The following is a 20750-nucleotide window of genomic DNA, read 5'->3' on the forward strand; positions in this document are numbered from 1 at the left end:
TTGCAAGTGCAGACTTTCCCCCTCCAGCCCCAGAAGCGACACCAACGTGAGTGCACGACTCCTGAGCAAGTCAGTTCCCAAATAAAACCACCTGTCCCTGCGCAGGTTGCAGCAGCTCCCGCCCGGACCCTTTAGAGGGGCCAGGCTCCTGCCCCAGCGGAGGGGATGGAACGTTCCCGGGGCCGGGACTCAGCAGCACGCGCTCCCAATAAGTCTCCTGCCCTCACTGCAACTTGCACAAGCCCCGCCCCGGGTCGCTTAGCCCAGGAACGTAATGACTAGGCGCAACCAAGACTGGGCGCGGGGGAGGAGGGGAAACGAGCCACTTTCTCCTGTAAAGTGAGCACTTCCAGCTCCCCCAACTCCCGGCCGTACCACTTGCAGCCTGTCTCAGGCTGAGAGCTCTGGGTAGGAGTGTACCATATTAGCAGGGGGGGCGGAATGCGCAACGAAAAGGACGCGCTTAAAGCAGGCAAGCGGCTGCTTCCTGTCAACGAAGCTGCTGCTCGCTAGGGGGAACGGGAGGGTCCCAGTTGTCGCTGGGGTTGCCACATGCGGTCGGAAGGCGGAGGGCAGTGGCAGCGAGGCCTGCACCCCCTCTTCTCGATCGGGATGGGCTGGCCCTGCGAGCCGTCACGCCCCCTCCCTCTAGCGGCGGTGAATGTTCTTCCCTGATCGCAGCCTCCTCCCGCCGCTGCTTGGCTCGCGGCCGGGGCGCTGGACCCTCGTGCGCGCAGGGAGCCGACATGTCGGTGGCGTTCGCGGCCCCGAGGCAGCGGGGCAAGGGCGAGATCACGCCGGCCGCCATCCAGAAGGTGAGGGAGGGGCCGGGCCCGACACGGGGCTGCTTCCGGCCCGGCCAGGGGGCGGCGACTGGCGGGGGCTGGAAACACGCCGGGGCAGGGCTGTGGCGCTAGGGGCGGAGGGGCCCCTGGGGAGGCAGGAGTGCCGGGGGGGGAGGCTGCGGAGGGCCCCTGGGGAGGCAGGAGTGCGGGGGGGGGGGGATCTTCCCCAGGTGTGCAGAAGAGCCCTGGGCGCCTCCAAAGCGTCTCTCTTTCACCCACCCAAGTTGGTTCAATAGAAAATTTTAAACACCATCTCCCCCCCCCCCCCACCATACACACACACACACACTGCCCGCTCCACACCGTGTCTCTTAATTGGGGTAACGGGTCAGGCCAATAACTACCCCAGAGGTGTGTATTGGTTAACTGTCATATCTCACCTTTTGGGATGAGCAGGCTTTTATCACTTCGGTCTTTGTCCAGTGCTTATTGGTGAGGTTAGACAAAACTACAGCGTCTCAATTTAGTTTTATTGATCCCTTGAAAAAAAAATCTTGCCTAGTAACGAAGAGAGGTGGTTTGAGCAGAGCCTTGAGACTTAGGGTGCCCCTTAAGATCGTGATGGGCAAATACTGGCCCACAGGCTAGACTTGATCTGCTATAGTTAGCCTCCAATGATCGCTTTTCCCATCGGCTGTGAATCACTTCTTCCTGGCCACTGGGAAGGGTGGGTAAAGGTGTGGCCTGGACACTGCTTCCCACATCTCCCATTGGCCGGAACAGCAATCTTCAGCCAGCAGGAGCTGTGATTGCCAGTGCCTCTGGAGACACAGGTAAATATAGCGGAGGAAGCCTGTCAGGGTATAACCCACACTGTTTTATTGCTCACCCCTGCTCTAGGTGCTATTATAGGCACTGCTGATATCTTGGTATGTGCTTCTGTGATTAAAGAAAATCACCTCACTGTTTACCCCTTTCTCTAGAGCATTTATAAATAAGTTGGATAGAATTAGTCCCTGGACAGACCCTTGGGGGACCCCACTAGTTGCCTCTCTCCACTCAACATTTACCATTTATTGCTACCTTTAGTTTCCTTTTAACCAGTTATCAGTCCATGAAAGTACTTTCCCTCTAAGAATACTATATCCACTGCATCCCTCTTGTCCACATGCTTGTTGACACCACTCGGAGAACTCTAGTAGATTAGTTAAGGCATGATTTCCCTTTACAGAAACCATGTTGTCTTTCCTTCAACAAATTATGTTCATTTATGTGTCTGACAATTTTAGTTTCAACTAATTTGCCCGGTACTGACATTAGACTTACCAGTCTGTAATTTCCAGGATCATTTCTAGAGCCCTTTTAAAATATTGGTGTCACGTTAGCTATCTTCCAGTCACTAGGTACAGAAGCCGATTTAAAAGATAAATTACAAACCACAGTTAATAGTTACGTACTTTCACATTTGAGTTCTGAAAGAACTCTTGGGTGAATGCCATCTGGTCCCAGTGACTTGTTACTGTTAAGTTTATCGATTTGTTCCAAAACCTCCTCTGGGACAATTACTCAGATTTGTCACTTAAAAAGAATGACTCAAGTTTTGGGAATCTAAGACCGAAGCAAAGAATTCATTTAGTTTTTCCACAATTACCTTATCTTTGAGTGCTTCTTTGGCATCTCCATTGTCCAGAGGCCCCACTGGTTGTTTAGCAAGCTTCTTGCTTCTGATGTACTTAAACATTTTGCTATTACTGTTTGATTTTTTTTGACTAGCTGTTCTTCAAACTCCTTTTTGACTACTTATATTTTTTACACTTAATTTGACAGAGTTTATGCTCCTTTCTATTTTCCTCACTAGGATTTAACTTCCACTTTTTAAAACATTGCCTTTTTATCTCTTACTGCTTCTTGGTTATGTCAAGTCATGGTGGCACTTTTTTTGTTTCTTTTACTGTTTTAAATTTTGGGTATACATTTAAGTTAGGACTCTATTATGGTGTCTTTGAAAAGTTTCCATTCAGCTTGCAGGGATTTTACTTTTGTCACTGTACCGTTCAATTTCTGTTTAACTAACCTCCTCATTTTTGTTCCCATTTATGAAATTAAATGCCACAGTGTTGGACTGCTGAGGCATTTTGCCCACCACAGGGATGTTAAATTTTATTACATTATGGTCACTATTTCCAAGTGGTCCAGTTATATATACCTCTTGGACCATATGCTGTGCTCCACTTTTGACTAAATCAAGATTTGTCTCTTCCCCTTGTGTATTCCAGAACCAGCTGCTCCAAGAAGCAGTCATTTAAGGGATCAAGAAATTTTATCTCTGCATCCCATCCTGAGGTGCCGTGTAATCAGTCAATATGGGGATAGGTGAAATCCCCTACTATACTGAGTTTTTTATTTTGATAGCCTCTCTAATCTCCCTTAGCATATCATAGTCACTATCACTGTCCTGATCAGGTGGTCAATAATATATCATTACTGCTATATTCTTATTATTGGAGCATGGAATTACTACCCATAAAAATTCTATGGAATATTTTGGCTCATTTCAGATTTTTACTTCACTTGATTCTACATTTTCTTTCACGTATAGTGCCACTCCGCCATGAGCATGACCTGTTCTGTCCTTCTGATGTATTTTGTACCCTGATATGACTGTCCCCCATTGATTACTTTCATTCCACCAAGTTTGTGATGCCTATTATATCAATATCCTCCTTTAATACGAGGCACCCTAGTTCACCCATCTTAATATTTAGACTTCTAATGCTGATAATCACTAAGTCCTTAATGGTCTCAGTGAAATCTCTGACTCTTCCCTTTTTGGAGTTACTGTATGATAATTGGAAGGAGCAAGATTGAAAAAGGAAGTCCCATCATGTAGAACTACTTGCCTATGGATACCTTCAAAATGATGTCTCAGACAGTGTAAGATATTCATAAGAAATCCATTTTGTGGAAAATTAGGAAGTGTACAACTTTCGTATGACTGTAACCTTTTTTTACAAAGTAAGTTACACAGATTCACAATCCTAAATACTTCTAAAATATAATGGAGAATAGTTAATACAATTTTTTCTATGTTCATGGAGTGTGGTTGTGCTAAGCTCATACTTCAATCAAATCTAATTTTAAAAGGTTATGAGGTCTGTTTCAAAGTACAGTATCCTTTGATTTTTCTGCCACAAGCTATTGTGACTTTTTTTTAAATAGCATTTCATATGAGAGAGGGAAACTTTTTTTTGTTTGTTTATACTATGTAAACAAATTTCTATGCAGAGACCAAATTTGGAAAATTAAACTTCTGGAAATTCATAGGAAACTGTGGTAGAGGAAGTCTAGGAGCTAGAAAGCCTTTCAGCCTTAACTATAGCAGTGACTTAAATCCAAAACCTTAAATTAAAAGCTGTAAAACAAATGGAAAGTTAAAGGTAGGAGAAGAGAAAAGATCTACAAGTGATATCTGTTCAAAACAAAATAAGAAACAATATTTTAAAAACACTTTTTCATAATGATTATGAAGAGATTGGTCGGTCTTTTACAGTCTTTTACGGTCTTTTAGTTCACTTACATCAAAAGGGTGTGAAACTTATTCCAAACTTGTGTTTATTATTTCAGATGTTGGATGAAAATAACCATCTTATTCAGTGTATAATGGACTACCAGAACAAAGGGAAGACCTCAGAATGCTCTCAGTAAGATTTTAAATTAAATGTATTTTGTGCCTGGTGATACCAGTGATTTAATAATGGGAAACCCAGTTTGTTTAGATCACCTCACTGGAGAACTGTACTAGCGAGCATAGAGAAACATTGCTAATGATAGTGTACCTTTGACTTTAAATTGGTATATGATTATCATTAAAATGTTCTCTAGAAATACAGAAGTGCTGGGTTTAACGTCTTATACACTGACAGTAAGATAGGGTAAAAATTAAGGGATTTCATAATGAAAATGCATAGACTTTTCTGTTTGAGTCAGAGCTAGACAGCGTTAGACTGTTTGCTTTGAACATTCCCTATTTCATTCAAAGTAGTAGGGGGAGGAGCAGATACTATTTTTAAGGCTGTGTTTTGGGATTATATCCAAGAACTTTGTACTCTTCCAGAAAGGCTGTGTATCATAACAGAGCCTGACTTTTGGCAAAGAACTGGATCCATCGTCCTCTGGAGTGAGCCAGTGCTGATCTTTCAGTTAGAAGTGTTCCAACACAAAGTGCATCATACCTGCCTCGAGTCTGAATAAATTAATTTAATAGTACTTGCAAGCAGAGCTAGTTTGAGAATGGAGTTTATGGTGAGGTCATGAACTGCTTCCTTCCAGTAGACCAGCTCCCTTTCCTGTCTGGGTTGCTCCGTATTATTAGTGATAGTCCCTAAGGAAGGATTATGCCTGTACCTGTACATGCGAACTATAACTGTGATATGGAAACACTCTATATTACGTCTTCTGTGTTCTGTATCACAATGGGACCACATTCTGCCTCAATGATAATGTATCACCTTCTTGAACAATGAATTCTGCAGCAAACTGTTGAATTCTGTGGTATCTTGGAAAAATGCCAAATTCCAGTGTCCTTCAGCCCTGGAGTCCTAAATGAGAGAGCTGAGGTGGTCTATACCTCTGAGTCCTGTTTTTCAGGCTTTTTGCAGACTCCAGTAGATATTGGCTTATAACCTTGGAAGCATGATCCATAGTAAATTTGCAACTAAAATGATAGATTTAATTTCCCTTTAAGAAAAGGAGACTAAGATATTAGAGGACTATTCTGCAGCAAGGATTGAATTCTGTGGTAAATTCTGCAATTGTGGAATACATGGGGCCCTGATTATATGCTGCTTATTCTGATTATATGATGGATTATACAGGAATGATCTTTTGCTCCTGGGTGCATGACAAGGAGAGAAATGAGCTGTCTTTTGCTTATACCTGTGCCTCAAGCAGTATCAAATGATCATGTCCAGACTGATACACAAGACATTTTGGGTTGCTTAGCTTGAGCAGGGCATGAAACAAACAAAAACAGTGTAGCTTCTCTGCTGCTTCTGTCATCCTTACTAGGAGAATATGCTTGAGAGGTTCCAGTGCTTTTGCAAGGGAATTGTCAAAATGGGGCACGGAAATACAGGAATCCCAAACTTTCCACATCTATTACCATAATTCCTTAATGTACTGAAATCAGAGTTTATTTATTTTATTTATTTATTTAAATATTTTTACCCCGCCTTTCTATTTAAAATATTCAAGGAGGCTTACAAGAACAAACAAACAAAAAAACCCAAATATATATAAAAATTTAAAATGTGAGAATTTAAAATATGATACCTCAGAGGGACATAACCAGCTAAAAACATATAGAGAAGAGGAACACACACATACAGACTCAAACATTAATAAAAGCACGAGTAAAGAGGGTGGCTTTAGGCCGAAACAATGCTAGCTTTGGCGCCATGCAAATATCCCGAGGAAGAGAATTCCACAGTCTGGGAGCAAAAGCTGAGACTGCCCTGTTCCGTGTAGATGTTAATCTTATCTCCACAAGTGGAGGAACACGAAGCAAAGCCTCCCCAGCTGACCTCAATCCCCAGGCAGGTTCATATGGGAGAAGACAGTTCTTCAGATACCCCAGACCCAGAGTTCACTGTGCATGCATATGTAAATTAAAAGCTGGTGAATTTTAATATTGTGGTGATGTTAGCTTTTTAGGACCTGTTTTGCTCTGTTCATTTTGATAGGTATCAGCAGATGTTGCATACTAACTTGGTCTACCTGGCCACTATAGCAGACTCCAATCAAAACATGCAATCTCTACTACCAGCAGTAAGTATCTTTGTAAAATATTATAAACGGAGGCAGTTATTTTCATGTGGATTCTAGATTCTTTGAGAACTACTTGAAGGGCCAAAGATTTGAACAGTTGAGTTACTTTTCCCACTCAGGGGAAAGTTAAGGTGTTTTCATATTGCTCCTTGGGACCAATAATTCATGCTTCTGGAGTCCCTTTGCTCATGTATATTATGTTGTCTAAAGAAAGATTGGTGCTGTGACAAAAATAGCACACAGATGCCACTGGTGTGACTCAGTGGAAAGCTCCTACATTTCCTCAACTAAGGATTCCTGAAGTGTCACTGTAGTTATCCAGCTGGTTGAGCTGATTCCTATGTCCGTGGTCCTCCCACTCGTCAGCCTTTTTGTGGGTGCGTGGGTAAGGGAATGTTCATTTCTAAAGTATGGTGCTTTCTGGCATCCTCAGCTGATTGTAAATTAGATCATCTCCCACCTGGCTCTAACCCACTCCTGGACTGAAGTTGGGACAGACTGGCAACCTGATGAATATATACACTTGCATTTTTTTTTTTTAGTTAGTGTTAACTGTTTGTGTCTCCTCATTAACCTAGCCAGTTAACTGACCTGACTTCTGCCAGAGTAAGGTAAAGGAAGGAGAGTGAATAATGTTGATGATGATAATATAGCAGCCTTCTACCTCTAACTTTGCTTGCCAAGCTTCCACGTAACATAGCTCCAATTAAAAAGTCTGATTTAAGTCATTGTAATGAACTGAAGGGGCTTCACTGCATTTTTGGGTTTAATACACAGTTGAAGCTTTTTCCAATATGTTTTGTTTAGCTTCTATAGTACAAAAGTAAACACATCCGTTGCCAGATATGCAGTTTTAGTTGGTGAAAATAGGTACATTATTGTTTCTCTGGAGAAGTGTGCTTCCATGGTGAAGCATCCCTACAGTTGAGTGCCTAAAGAATTATAGAAAAGCTGCTTCTTTGTGTTCAACTCAGCCAGTGCCTCTTCAGGCTTCTTTCCTAAAGCTACCACTGTATTATCTTATTGGAAAGTAAAATTTTAGCTTGACTAGAGCCAATTTTGAGGGATGGATGTGTGTGTGTGTGTGGGGGGGGGGGTAGATTGAAGCATTAACCCTTTCAGTTCTGGAGACCAAATGCAGATCCATCACCTGGTTCTAATCACCAGTGGAAATGAGTTTGACCTAATTGCGTTCCCTACCAGACTATTCCCTCTTTGCACAATTGGATATAATAATGGTGTGCACTCAAGAAAGAGGACTAGAATAGGAGGGTGTTTGTGGGTTAGGACTGAGGTGCGTTTCTAATTCTGTGTGGTGAAGCTTCAACAATGTGCTATTTTCTAGTTAGTGTGGGTTTTTTTGTTTAGTGCTAAACATAAGAACAAAACTTCTTGGTTGCCTTTTTTTTTTTGATTTGGTAAAAATGTTCTCAGAAGTGGATTTAAATTTTTCAGACAATTCTTTTTATAAAAAATGTTAATTTTTGACAGATATGTCTGATGCTGAAAAAGTTTGGTTTTCTTTAATTTTATTTTTTTGAGAACCAAATCTTATCAAACTGAAAAGAGAAGGCAATAACTTTAGCCAGAAAGGCTGGGAAGGCTTTCAAAGAGTCAAGAGGCTGTAGTTTGATATAAAAGGCACTCTTGTAAAAAAAAATATATATATATATATATTTTTCTTGCACCGTCACCTAGGAACAGACTATGTCCGGTCCTGCTTATTTTGAGATCTGATAAGCCCACAGCCCCTTGTAGAATGTGTGTGGTGGACTCCCCCCCCCCCCCCCCTTTCCTTTGGCCACAGTCAGTGATCTTTTTTTTATATATATATATACACTGTATTTACTAAAGTCGTAGCTACAACTATGTTAACCCCACAAGTAAAGGCATCAAATATGTGAACCTTTACAATTAAAAAACTAAGGTTAAGATAGCTATTGCTGTCAAACAGAGAAGCCCTTAGAGCAATTATTATAGTTAACTGTAGATATGATTATTAACTTGAATCCTGGTTAACTTCAAAAGCCAGATAAAATGTGAGAGATATATATTTATAAAAGTATATTCTTTTAACGAACCTGATCCTGTCTTTTTTAAGTGTGGCTTGTTCTGATCCAGTTAGTTACAAATTTATTGCTGGAGTTACTATTCCAAGTACCAGTGCATCACTCCATCAATTTGTGAAATTACATTAAAGAATGCGCAGGTGATAAGCTGAAAGATGAGTGGGCTTATTTTGGCTGGAATAGAATGTAGTTTAACAATGCTAGCACAAGGTTAAAGATCCAAGTACTGTAGACTTGATTAGCTATCCAAAGAATGATTGAACCTAATACTATATTGCTTCTTTAATGTGTGTGAACAGCCCAGTTGTCACAGCCCCTCTGCTAGGAAATTTTGTCAGCAAAGTCAGTGTGTCCAGCCATTTCTTCTCATTACCTTCTACAGGATAAGCAAAAGAGAAGACTGTCCAATGCTTTTGCTTCATTTGTTTATTATATGAAATTGTAAGACACTAAAGCAAGCCACTCAACTTCCTGTACTACCTATATGTGATTTATGTCTTCCAGAGTGAAGAGCAAACTTGCCAAGTGTTAAAAGTATCCTTTCCCTTATCTGAAGATAAAATAGAACCTGTGACAATAGGGAATAAGACCTATTTTTCCTAGTCACTAAACAGCAACTTGGTGTAGGTTTGGATCTACCACCTTAATAAAAAAAAAAGGATAAAGTGAGTGATTAAGGAGTGGTGCACCTGGAATGGGGTTAGAACTTCTACTAAGGGGAGCAGCATAGAGGTGAAATAATATTTTGTTGGCTGTTGATTAAGAGAGCAGGTACAGAAGTTGGAGGAAGTGGTATAGTGTGTGAGGGAAGCAGTGATAACCTATCAAGGTCGCATCTTTACAAATATCACAAAATGCTGAATTATTAACTGGCAGTGACATCAGTGGCATGAAACTTACATTACTCAGAATAGTAAGGCAGAAATGGGAAAGGAAACTCTTCTTCTCCCCACCATTCCCAGATGCTTGTTCTGATGGAGAAAGGAGTTCCAGGTGTGGGAACTCTTGGATATCCCTTCCACTTGACCTTGGTGGCATCAAGCCAAACATGGTAGAATTGATCAATGGACTCTGCTGCTTTTCATCTGGACAACTGCAGGGATCCTTCTGTATTTCCTGAACAATGGTGGACAGTAATAGAACTGTGTAGTTGAACCACATAGGGTGTATGAGGCATATGTCAAGATTGGGATGGTGTCTCATCTGTGAACAGAAGTCCAATATTTCTGTCTTCTTCCCTAAGTAGGAAGAAGGGAATTTTCAAGCTGGGTGACAAACAGTGTTGAGCTAACCCATGTTGGTTTTAGGAAATAAGCGGGGGACAGATACTGAAACTACCCCCAGTGTATCTCTTAAAAACTTAACGGTTATAGAGTTGTCAAAAAAAAAAAAATCAATTTTTTTGTCTTTCAAAACTTGACTGTTCAGCTCTTCGAAAAAATTAAAGGAAACTCTTCTATGTTTCTTACCTCTCAAACTTTTTGTTTAGCGACTATATGTGCTGTCCTTTCCCGATTGTTAGGTTCTCTTGTACTTCTCAGACTTCAGAGTTCCTAGCACATACAGTTGCTACCCTTTTCCTTTTCTACAGAAAAAACTGCACTTGAATTTTCAGGACACTTTACATCATTGCATGCTTATCAAAGTAACATGCACATGCTCACTGTTCAGTTTTAAAATAATAATTTCAATCCCTGTTTAATGAATTAGAAGATAACTATATATTCTGTTATGAGTGACATTTTTCCTCATAGAAGATATTTGAATTTCTGAATGGCTAGAAAAATCTTCACCGTCTAATTTTAAATCAATTTCTTTTTCTTATTACATATCAAATAATTGAAAGAGGTTTAATAAAATACAAAAAAAAAGTGAATGTAGTGTAAGTATGAGAAACTCAATTCCTAAAACTACATATCACAGCCTCCAAAAAAGTTAGTTACTTCATGTATGAAACTGAAAGTAATCTGAGAATTCTGCTGTGTACAAACAGTATTAAAGGGCTTTTGCTGACATAAGTGCAAAAGGCTCTTTAAAATGCACTGGTTTCTTGGTCCAAAAATCCCCAGGTGGCAGTAGTACCCAATGAAGTGCCAATTGCTTCTTACGTAACTTCTTCAAGAAGAGAAACTATTAACACTATAATCAGCACTTGTATAAACTGTTGTAAGTTTCTCATTCAATTTAATGATTATTATATTGGGTAATAAGCTGTAGATGTCCTATATACACATATAGGAGGCAGTTCTTTCATATTAATATAACAATACAGCCTTATATTCATATAGTTCCTCTTCAGGCAGAAGGATCTCTGATGTCTTGACAAGTTGCTTCATCTGAAACTTTAATATGCTGACACTTTGTATAGAATGTATCCATACATAGTAATACCACATATACTAGTTAAATTACACTTTCATAAAACCACTGCTTTATTCCAAAAAAGTTAGATTTCTGAAAGGAAGATTATAGTTAGTAACCTATTAGATTTTCATCACTTTATTTAATTGTAAAGATCTAATCAGTTATAGAATGAAATATTCGTTTTGTTTTGAAACTTTTTTTTTAAAAGACTTGAATAAGAAATTACCAGATCTGATCCTAAATAGCTGGTAAGATCTGATGATAATCTAGGTAGAATAGTATAGCATAAATTCCACTGTGTGAGACTGTGCTATGATTAGCAGTCTTGAGTGTAATAAGGTAGATGTTGATACTTACAGTTTAAAAAAAAAAAGAAATGGAAAAAGCAGGGTAGGGTCTGTTAGCCTCTAGCAGGGTGTTTCATCTTTTTAAAAATACTTTAGGAAGTCATAAAATTCAGTGTTTCTACCTTTTCTTTCCATTTACAAATAGCAGAGCACAAAAGGGGTAAAGGTGTGGTTTTTCTCTGGGGATTTAATCTTTAGTCGGAGGACCGGTCATGACTTCTAATACCAGTTGAACCTCTCTAGTCCAGCACCTGTGGAATCTGACCAGTATGGAACCAGAGAATTTGCCGAACCATTGGAGGTCCAGTATTGTCTAGTATCCTTACCAAACCTATTGTTTACTGAGCTCTTAGATTCATTTAGGGGTAAATAAGAGCTAAATAACAGCACAGCACACTGAGAGTCAGCACTGGTGGCTGTAAACAAACTTTATGGGACTACAGGAAACTTATGATAAGTGGACATCCAGCTAAAATCATGGCAGACCATGGACCTCGCCGGACCAGAGAGTGCCAGACTAGAGAGGTTCAGCCTGTTGGAATTTATCTACTCTCTATCTCTGTTATAATTTTTTTCACAGTGTTTTGTTTTTTTTAACCAAACATTTACTAGATGGAATGCATTAACCACAATATGCAGAGTGCTGGACAATAAAACAAGTTATGTATAACAGTAATCACTCTTAAAATATAACTTGAACAAAAACGTTTGTACTCTGAATGAAAAGGAAGGAAAGAGATTGAAATGTACATATGTATTACAGTACAGGCAGTCCCCGGGTTACATGGATCCGACTTACATCGGATCCCTACTTACAAACTGGGTGAGGCAACCCCGCACTAGCTGCTTCCCCCCAGCAGACCAGGGAGACGCGAAGCGAGCGCTCCCCCCCCCCCCCACCAGATCAGGGAGATGCGGAGCGGCTTTTCTCAGCAGACACCTCAGCTTGAGAATAAAGGACTGAGGGAAGTGAGGTGTGGGAGAATAAAACTGAGCTCTGGAGAAATGTTTGGCTAGAGTTTCCCCTACAATATGTACCAGTTCCAACTTACATACAAATTCAACTTAAGAACAAACCTACAGTCCCTATTTTGTACGTAACCTGGGGACTGCCTGTACTTCTAAAGGGCAACCAATTAGTCTGTAACAGGAAAAACTTTAAAAAAAACCAACAAATAGACTAGTAGCACCTTAAAGACTAACAAAACATGTAGATGGTATCCTGAGCTTTTGTGGGCACAACCCACTTCTTTAGAAATGCATCACAGATTGTGAAATCTGGTCTTTTGTGTACTTTCACCATATACTGTGCACATTTAATGGGGGAGAGCATTTCTGAAAATGGAAGTCTTAACTAAAAAAAGGGCGGGGGGGGGGGGGGGGAAGATCATGGTATTACCACCCTTACTCATGTGCTGTCTTCAGAGCTGGGTGGCTGGACAATGGCAGCTGCTGGCCAGGCACCCAACTCTGAAGACCGCACCCCACCAGGTGCAGCGCAGAAGAGGGGTGGCAATACCATACCACCCTTATTGGTTTGGGATGGGATTTAAAAAAAACCCTCACTCTCACAGATATGCTATCCCTCCCCAAACTTTTATGCATAGACCAGGCCTCTGAAGCAGTTGGTAATTGGAATAAAAATAACATGGACTCTGCTGTCTGCATTTAATTATTGGGGGGCGGGGCGGGGGCGTGGAGGGGAAGGTGCAGGGAGAAATCCTTCCATGCCAAATAGCCTTTGTCCTTATTCTCTCCAGATCTGACCTTCCTCTTAATGTGGATTTATGCTAAAACTAAGTATGAGATTTGACTGGGCTACATGTTGGGTCAGTCTGGTTTTCAAAGGAAAAAAATTAACTTTGAAGATGTATAATATTTAGCCTTCTATTAATATGAAGCCAAATAGAGCCTTGTACCTTAATATTAAGCAAAAAGGTTTAATACTTAATAGAAGGAAAGAAGACTTGGGAAGGAACAATAGGTTGCATACCTACGAAATGGGAAATGATTGCTTATGAAGGAGTACTGCAGAAAGAGCTTAATAGGAGTCAGTAGTGTAACAATGTTGCAATAAGAGCAAACACCATTATGCAATCTATTAGCAGGAGTATTTTAAATGAGACGAGAAATCTTCCGTTCTGTGCTGAAGAGGGCTCAGCTGGAGTATTGTGTCCAGTTCTAGGCACCACATTTCATGAAAGTTGTGGACAAATTGCAGACAGTCCAAAGAAGAGCACCACTAATTATTAAAGTCCTAGAAAACATGATCTAAAAGGAAGAGTAGGTGTGTTTAGTCTGAATAAAAGAGAGAGGACATAAGTTTTCAAGTACATAAATGTTATTATAAGGAGGAGGGAGAAAAATTGTTCTCCTTAATTTGAGTCTAGGACAAGAAGCTATGAGCTTAAATTGCACCAATAGCGGGTAAGCACTAGAACAGGAAAAACTTCCTGTCAGGATGGTTAAGCACTGAATCAATGGGCCAGTGAGGTTGTGGAATTTCCAAAATTGGTCATTTTTAAGAGCAAGTGAAACAAACACCTGTCAGGGATAGGGATTTAAGTGACTAGTTGGCCTCCTGATAAATATATGCATAGTTGCTTCCCTGCCCCCAGTGCCTCTATCAGAGAGAGGCAGTGGGGGATGGGGAAGAGCCACTTTAAAAGCCAGTTCTCTCCAGCACTGTTTGCGGCGGTTGGGGAGGCAGAGGCGTAGCGAGGGGGCCAGGCACAAGCTGGGAATTGTTTGATTCCCAGCTTGTGCCCAGTCCCAAATGCTGCACCTCTTGTTTTTTTTAAATGTATCAAGAGCCTGGCAGTTCTTAATACACTTAAAAAGCAGAGCTGCAGTGGGGTTAGCTCCTGGGGCTGCTCTGCAGTTTTCCTCCCTTATCAACTAATCGATGGAAATTCCATCGACTACTCAGTTAACTGATCACATATAATTTAACATCCCTAGTCAGGGATCATCTAGATTAAGACTGACAAATACCAGCATGCGGGCTGGATCCAGTTCACTAGGTATAGTTCCTGGCAGGCCCTCACTGCTGTATGTACCTGCACAGCCACAGGTACCAGCGATCGCAGGTTCTGTTGGCTGGTGATCAGTGTTCCTGGCCAATAGGAGCTGTGAGAAGCTGTGCCCTGGTCTGCAGTACTTCCTACCACTCCCATTGGCTGGAAGCATCGATCGCCAGTCCCTGCAGCTGTGCAGGAAAATCTAGTGGCGGCTGGAGCTAACCCTGGCGAATTGCCATTGTGTTGTTGACCACCTCGGTCTAGATAATACTTAGTCCTGCCCTGCGTGCATGGTACTGGACTAGATGATCTCTTGGGGTATGTCTACACTACCCCGCTAGTTCGAACTAGTGGGGTAATGTAGGCATACCGCACTTGCAAATGAAGCCCGGGATTTGAATTTCCCGGGCTTCATTTGCATAAGCGGGGAGCCGCCATTTTTAAAACCCCGCTCGTTCGAACCCTGTGCCGCGCGGCTACACGCGGCATGAACTAGGTAGTTCGAACTAGCCTTCCTAGTTCGAACTACCGTTACTCCTCGTGGAATGAGGAGTAACGGTAGTTGGAACTAGGAAGCCTAGTTCGAACTACCTAGTTTGTGCCCCGTGTAGCCGCGCGGCACAGGCTTCGAACGAGCGGGGATTTAAAAATGGCGGAGCCCCGCTTATGCAAATGAAGCCCGGGAAATTCAAATCCCGGGCTTCATTTGCAAGTGCGGTATGCCTACATTACCCTTCTAGTTCGAACTAGGAGGGTAGTGTAGACATACCTTTGCAGTTCTTTCTAGTCTTACAATTCTATGATTCTGTTAGACTAATGGCTGGTTAAATTATTATTGAAGCAGGCTGGAAAGTATTTGAGTCAAGTCCCACTATTTGTGGTATTACGTGTAGCAACATGGATGTTGCTATACCGCAAGACTACTCAACTTTGGAACCCCCGGGGGCTACAATGATACTCATGGCACATGCCGAGGGCCGCAACTTAAGTGTGGTTGCATAAAAATCAAATAGCTTCTTTCACGCTGATGGGCATGAATGCAAAGATTAAGGCAAGACTACAAAACACGCAGGCCCCATTTAAGTAAATTCTGTGGATATTAATAAAATGCAATATTTACCCAATTTCCACCCATATGACAGCACTTTTAATGAGCAATGGCTGTCTAGGGATTAAACTACTAAAACGCATATCAACAGAATACCATTATATTGACTTGCCATTGTGGGGCGTGTTCCCCGTGGAGGCCATGTTCAGAGGATCCCACCTGTAGGCTGTATTGTGTGTTGAGCCCCACGTAAACCCAGACCACGCTACGGGCTGCAAATAAATGGGCCTCAGTCTACATGTGGCTCGCGGGCTGTGTGTTGAGTAGCCCTGCTATACTGGAGCAAACTAGTAGTCAGGTTAGTTCAGTTCAGTATCCTTCCTCTGATAGTGTCCAGTGTCAGATGCTTCAGAGGAAGGTGCTAGAAACCCCTAGTACAGGAGTGGCCAACCCGTTACAAAGAGCCAAAATGGTGGTGGATAGAGCGCAAAGAGCTGAGGGAAAGAAATTGTTGAGCCTCTTATGCTCCCCTACCCCCCAGCAAAAAAAAAAAGCACTGCTCCCCTCAGAGGTGCGTGTGGCTCAAGCAGGTTTCTGTTGGCTGCAGCATCAGATCTCGCTGCGCCAAGCAGTGCCCTGCCCAGATGAGGGAAAAAAGGTCAAAGCAGGGTACTGTGAGAAGAGCTGCGGGTGCAGGAGCCACAATTTTTCCTTTGAAGAGCCACATGTGCCACCCCTGCCCTAGTAGATGATACATGTAGTGGGAATTTCTTCCTGATTCTTATCAATTAGTTGTCAGTTATGCCCTGCAGAATGAGGATTCATATCCATCTGTTAAAAAACCCATCTAATGTAACTGTGGTGTTATCCGTACACATATGTAATTGTTTTTTGAATCTTGCTTTCCTCTTTTTTCTAATACTTCAGTGAGATCCTTAGGCAGTCTGAAATATAAAAAGGAATTTCCTGTATTTAGTTAAATATTTGTTCCTTTTGGTTTCCCACTATAGCCTTTTTCCATGTTTCAGTGTATTATTCTGTTATTTGCCAATTTCTGATCTATGATAATATGTACATCAGGGCTGTTTAATTTCCTTAGTAGACCCTTATGAGGGACATTGCCAAAGGCTTTTGGAAAGTTTAAATAAATTGAGTCAGTTTTCCTTTATCCACATTTTTTGACGACACATTCAGAGATTTCTGATAGATATTATTCTCTTTATAGAAGTGGCGCAAATGTGACCATCATTTGTGTGTATGCTTGCCACATACACTAGTGCCAGAAGTTTTTCCCTCAGCGGTATCAATAGGGGAGCAACTCTAGGGATCTTTGGAGGGATGCCTCCCCTGCACAGTACAAGGAATGCTGTGTGCTCCTCCCACCCTCAGTTCCTTCTTGCTACCAGTGATGGTGCAATGGAACTGCTGTGGCTTTGCCCAGACTTGCTTTCTGCATATTCTCTGCAAATGCAGCATTGCTGGCTTGACAATTTTCCTAGATAATTCTCTTAGGCTATATCTAAACTACATTCCTTTTTCGAAAGAGGAATGTAAATGAAGCCGATCGAAAATGCAAATTAAGAGTGGATTTACAAGTCTCATGCTTCAGTTGCATAATCACGTGAGTGCTTTTTTGAAAAAGAAACCACAGTCTAGATGGGGGTTCTTTTGGGGGAAAAAAACCCTTTTTTGAAAGAACCCATACACCTCATTTTTTTCAGGAGTACAGGTTCTTTCAAAGAAAGTTGTGGGTTTTTTGTGTTTTTGTTTTTTTTTTCCCAAAAGAACCCTGTCTAGACTGCGGTTTCTTTTTCGAAAAACCCTTTTTCAAACAAGTGCTCTTGTGCAATGATGCAAATGAAGCACGAGATTTGTAAATCCGCGCTTCATTTGAATGTTCAACCGGCTCCATTTACATTCCTCTTTCAAAAGAGGAATGTAGTTTAGATGTGCCCTTAGTGTTACAGTTTTAGCGGTAGTTTGTGGTAGGGTTGTAAAATCCTGTTTAATTAGTTAACCAGTTAAATTTAATGTTTTAACTGGTTAACTTATTAAGCTGAGGTGGGCAGGAAGGCTGGGTTAACCAGTTACCCATTCACAACCCCGGTTTGTAGCTGTTCTGGACGGGACTCATTACAGAAATAGAGCATACCCTGATCCCCAAGCTTCAAATGCTGTGAAATGGGAAAGCGTCCAATGCATGTTAGTGACCTGGCAATAGTTGCCAAACGTGTCTGAGAGGCACATTAGCAATAAGTGCTGAATTTGCACATTATGTAAGTCCTGGACTAAAAGGAAAAGAGGCATTTACCTTCAAGCTCTTTTAATGGAGTCAGCGTTGTCCTCGTCACTGGAGCAGAGGTCGGCCTCAGCCTCAAGTGCCGTTGTTTCAGTGAGCAGTGCCCGATTTGTGCCCTATTCCAGCCAGCACCATTCCCCTTTGCTGGCTCAGATTTAGAATTTGAAAACATCGGCAAGGGGTTGATCCCCAGTAAGGGAAAGGAGAGGTCGGGAGGAGAGCTAAGGCCGGTGAGGGGTAAGTCATCACTTCTACTTGGGAGTCAGGCTCCTGCTCAAGTGGAGTTGTCCATCCCTTCCCATCCTGAGCTAGTTACACTGGGAAGTGATAAAGGCCTTCATCATCTGAAGATGCTGTTAAGTCTGGAGGCCCTGCAGGCAGTGCACGACATACTGGCACCAGCAGTGTCATGGTCCTGGGGCAAGCCCACATTGAGCATCTTAAGTTCCTTGTTTAAGGGTCAGTCCTGCCAGTGCTCCTCCATGTGAAGCCTCAGACATGGGAAGGCAGGCTTTGACACTCTTTTGTCCCCTGACTCTGGCTGCTGAAAGAAGGATCTGGAGTAATATTTGCTGGCACCATGGCACAGACCTGTTGAGGCATGTGCCGCCCAATCCTCCCTCCCTCCTCCCCCCCTGCTTAGGCATGGGTACTGAGGCAAGCCCTCTGCATCTCCAGGACCTCAATACCTCCTCCAGTACCATTCGGATGAATTATTTCACTGGTGGTAACTGTGCCAGCATCCGTTCCCCCTTCACGTTGGTCCTTGTGGTCCCGACTGTTGTCAGGCTGTTGGTCTTGTTCAGACTCTGTGCTGCTCAAGGTCCTGGCCCTGAGGCATCAATTACTGGGTTCCCGTCACTGTTTCATCTTTCCTCAATGTGCTCCGGGGTCCCATGACCGGGACTTGTTCCACTTGGAGAGATTCTCACTGGATTCCACATTACTTACTGCTGTGCAGGTTGGCACTAGGCAGTGTGCTTGCAGCTTCAGAAGCTATCATGGAACAGGGCTCCCTGCCACCTATAGTGTTATACCACACCTATAGTGTCATACCTTCTGCACCACAACTTCCAGCAAAGCTTCAGGGATGACGGCCGGTAGCCTGCTGCTTATTATTGTTACCCAAGTTGTCCAGTCAGTTTGGAGGCATTTAAGAGGCCAACAGCCTCAATGGCCTGGTCCCCCACAACCAGGTGCAGGCCCCTGAGGAAGGAATTCCATAGTCTTGGGGAAGGGAGTTAACAAGTTTCCCTACAGGAAGGGGTACCTGTACTCATGGTAATGTCTTTATCTTCCGAGCATGAGGACATTGTATGTTCTCATCTGGTACCACAAGATGATGCAGTGTCACACCAGGAGCTCCTCAGAAGGGTAGCCTCTAACGTTGAACTCGAGGAGCTTGCAAATACCTTATCTGATGTACTCAGCTCCACTGTGCCCTCTTGGGTGGCCTTACCCCTGCACGAGAGGATTTTGAAAATCATGAATGTCCTCTGGCAAACTCTTGTCCTTGCCCCCTGTTTTAAAGAGGGCTAACAGAAAGCCCGTGAGTACTTATACAGTCACCCAGCCCCTACAGTCAGGCTAGGTTTACACTACAGAGTTTTTGCACAAAAATGGACTTTTTGCGCAAAAACTCGCAGAGCGTCCACACCTCAAGTGCATTTTTGCGCAAGTAAAACAAAAGAACAGAGGGCTTTTTCCAATGTAGGTATTCTTCCTTCTATGAGGAGCTCTTGCGCAAAAAGGTGTGTGTGGATGCAGAACGGGTTTTTTGAGCAAAAAGGCAATCGAAAAAAGCACAGGTGCCCTGGTGGTCATTCTGTAAATAGCAATCAGTTTCCTTTTGAGAGGGCGTCCATGCAGTCTGGACGCTCTCTTGCGCAAAAGCGCATTGCTTTTTCGATGCGCTTTTGCAGTGTGGACGTGCTCTTGCGCAAGAAGTTTTTGCAGAAGATCTCTTCTGCAAAAAGCTTCTTGCACAAGAAGCCTGTAGTGTAGACATAGCCTCAGTGTTGGGCAACTGTAACCCATCAGGGTTCTATGTGGGATCCACAAGTCATTTTGTTTACTGCTGCCACAACAGGGTTGCCAGAATTTGCTGGTTTCCATCTGTTTTCCTCCTCTGACCCCAACTGGTATTACTAAAGTGACCTATATCTAAAGCAAGGGTACATGAAGTGCGGTGTGCACTGATTGCACACAGCATTAACTGTAAACTGTGCACTCTTTTTGCATCCAGTCATACTGCTGCTATGGTTCAGTCGGCACACCTCACAAATTCAAGATATGCAAGCACAGTTAGCAAAACTACACTATCTTGGGAGACTGTCTTGGTTACAATAGTTTTGTGGCCCATTGAGATGGAGGGCCATTTGTGTGGCCCACTCACTGACTTAGGTTGCCCATTGCTGCCCTAATTCCTTGGTGGTAGAGGCAGGGGCAATGCCAAAGAACAAAGACTAAGAGTCTAGATTTGTTTGGAGGAAAAATTATTTCATATTCCAGCCTCCAATTAAGGTAGCAAATCATCAAGCCCTCCTTAACTGCTACAATTTTAATATGTGGTAGGCTATGGCCAAATTCGAGGAATAACTTTCTTAATGCTGCAGAAAGGAGATTAAAGCAATTCTTGAGGAGGGCACTGCAGCTGTGAGGGTGGCCCACTCTACGGCAACAAATGTGATGGATTCTGCAGAGTGCACTATTGTTTGAGTATCCTGGTTGCTCCTCTCCAGTCTGAGTGGAGACCCATTAAAAATCAGTGCAAGATCTCCCTTTTTGATGGTCATGCTTTGTTTGTGGATCAGTGGATTAGATGGATACTAAATTACATGGGCTTATAGACTTCAGTACCACGTTAAGACCCAGGGCCAGTAAGTCCCTGGCCCATCCCAAAAAAGGTTCCTGTCCCAACATCCTCTGGGTCAGGGAGCCAGTTGCATCAAGAGCTACCCACTAAGAAAAGCAAGGGGTAAAAGTCATGGCT

At 42.5% G+C, this 20750-nt stretch overlaps 1 protein-coding gene across 3 annotated transcripts in view; it reads left to right on the forward strand.

Moving 5' to 3' along the window:
• The first annotated feature begins 556 nt into the window (after positions 1–556).
• Positions 557–20750, forward strand: part of SS18 (SS18 subunit of BAF chromatin remodeling complex) — a 66946-nt gene continuing 46752 nt past the window's right edge. For 2 of the 3 annotated variants that reach the window (XM_075920818.2, XM_075920819.2), the window contains exons 1-3: positions 630–815; positions 4410–4486; positions 6527–6611. In XM_075920818.2, coding sequence (XP_075776933.1) covers positions 747–815; positions 4410–4486; positions 6527–6611 — 231 coding nt within the window. In that variant the 5' untranslated portion in view covers positions 630–746. Of the gene's footprint in view, positions 816–4409; positions 4487–6526; positions 6612–20750 lie in introns of all 3 variants that reach the window. The other variant, XM_075920820.2, reaches the window with a different exon arrangement.

The sequence above is a fragment of the Pelodiscus sinensis genome, chromosome 2 (assembly GCF_052426305.1).
Source record: "Pelodiscus sinensis isolate ZL-2025 chromosome 2, ASM5242630v1, whole genome shotgun sequence".
Taxonomy (NCBI): Eukaryota; Metazoa; Chordata; order Testudines; family Trionychidae; genus Pelodiscus; species Pelodiscus sinensis.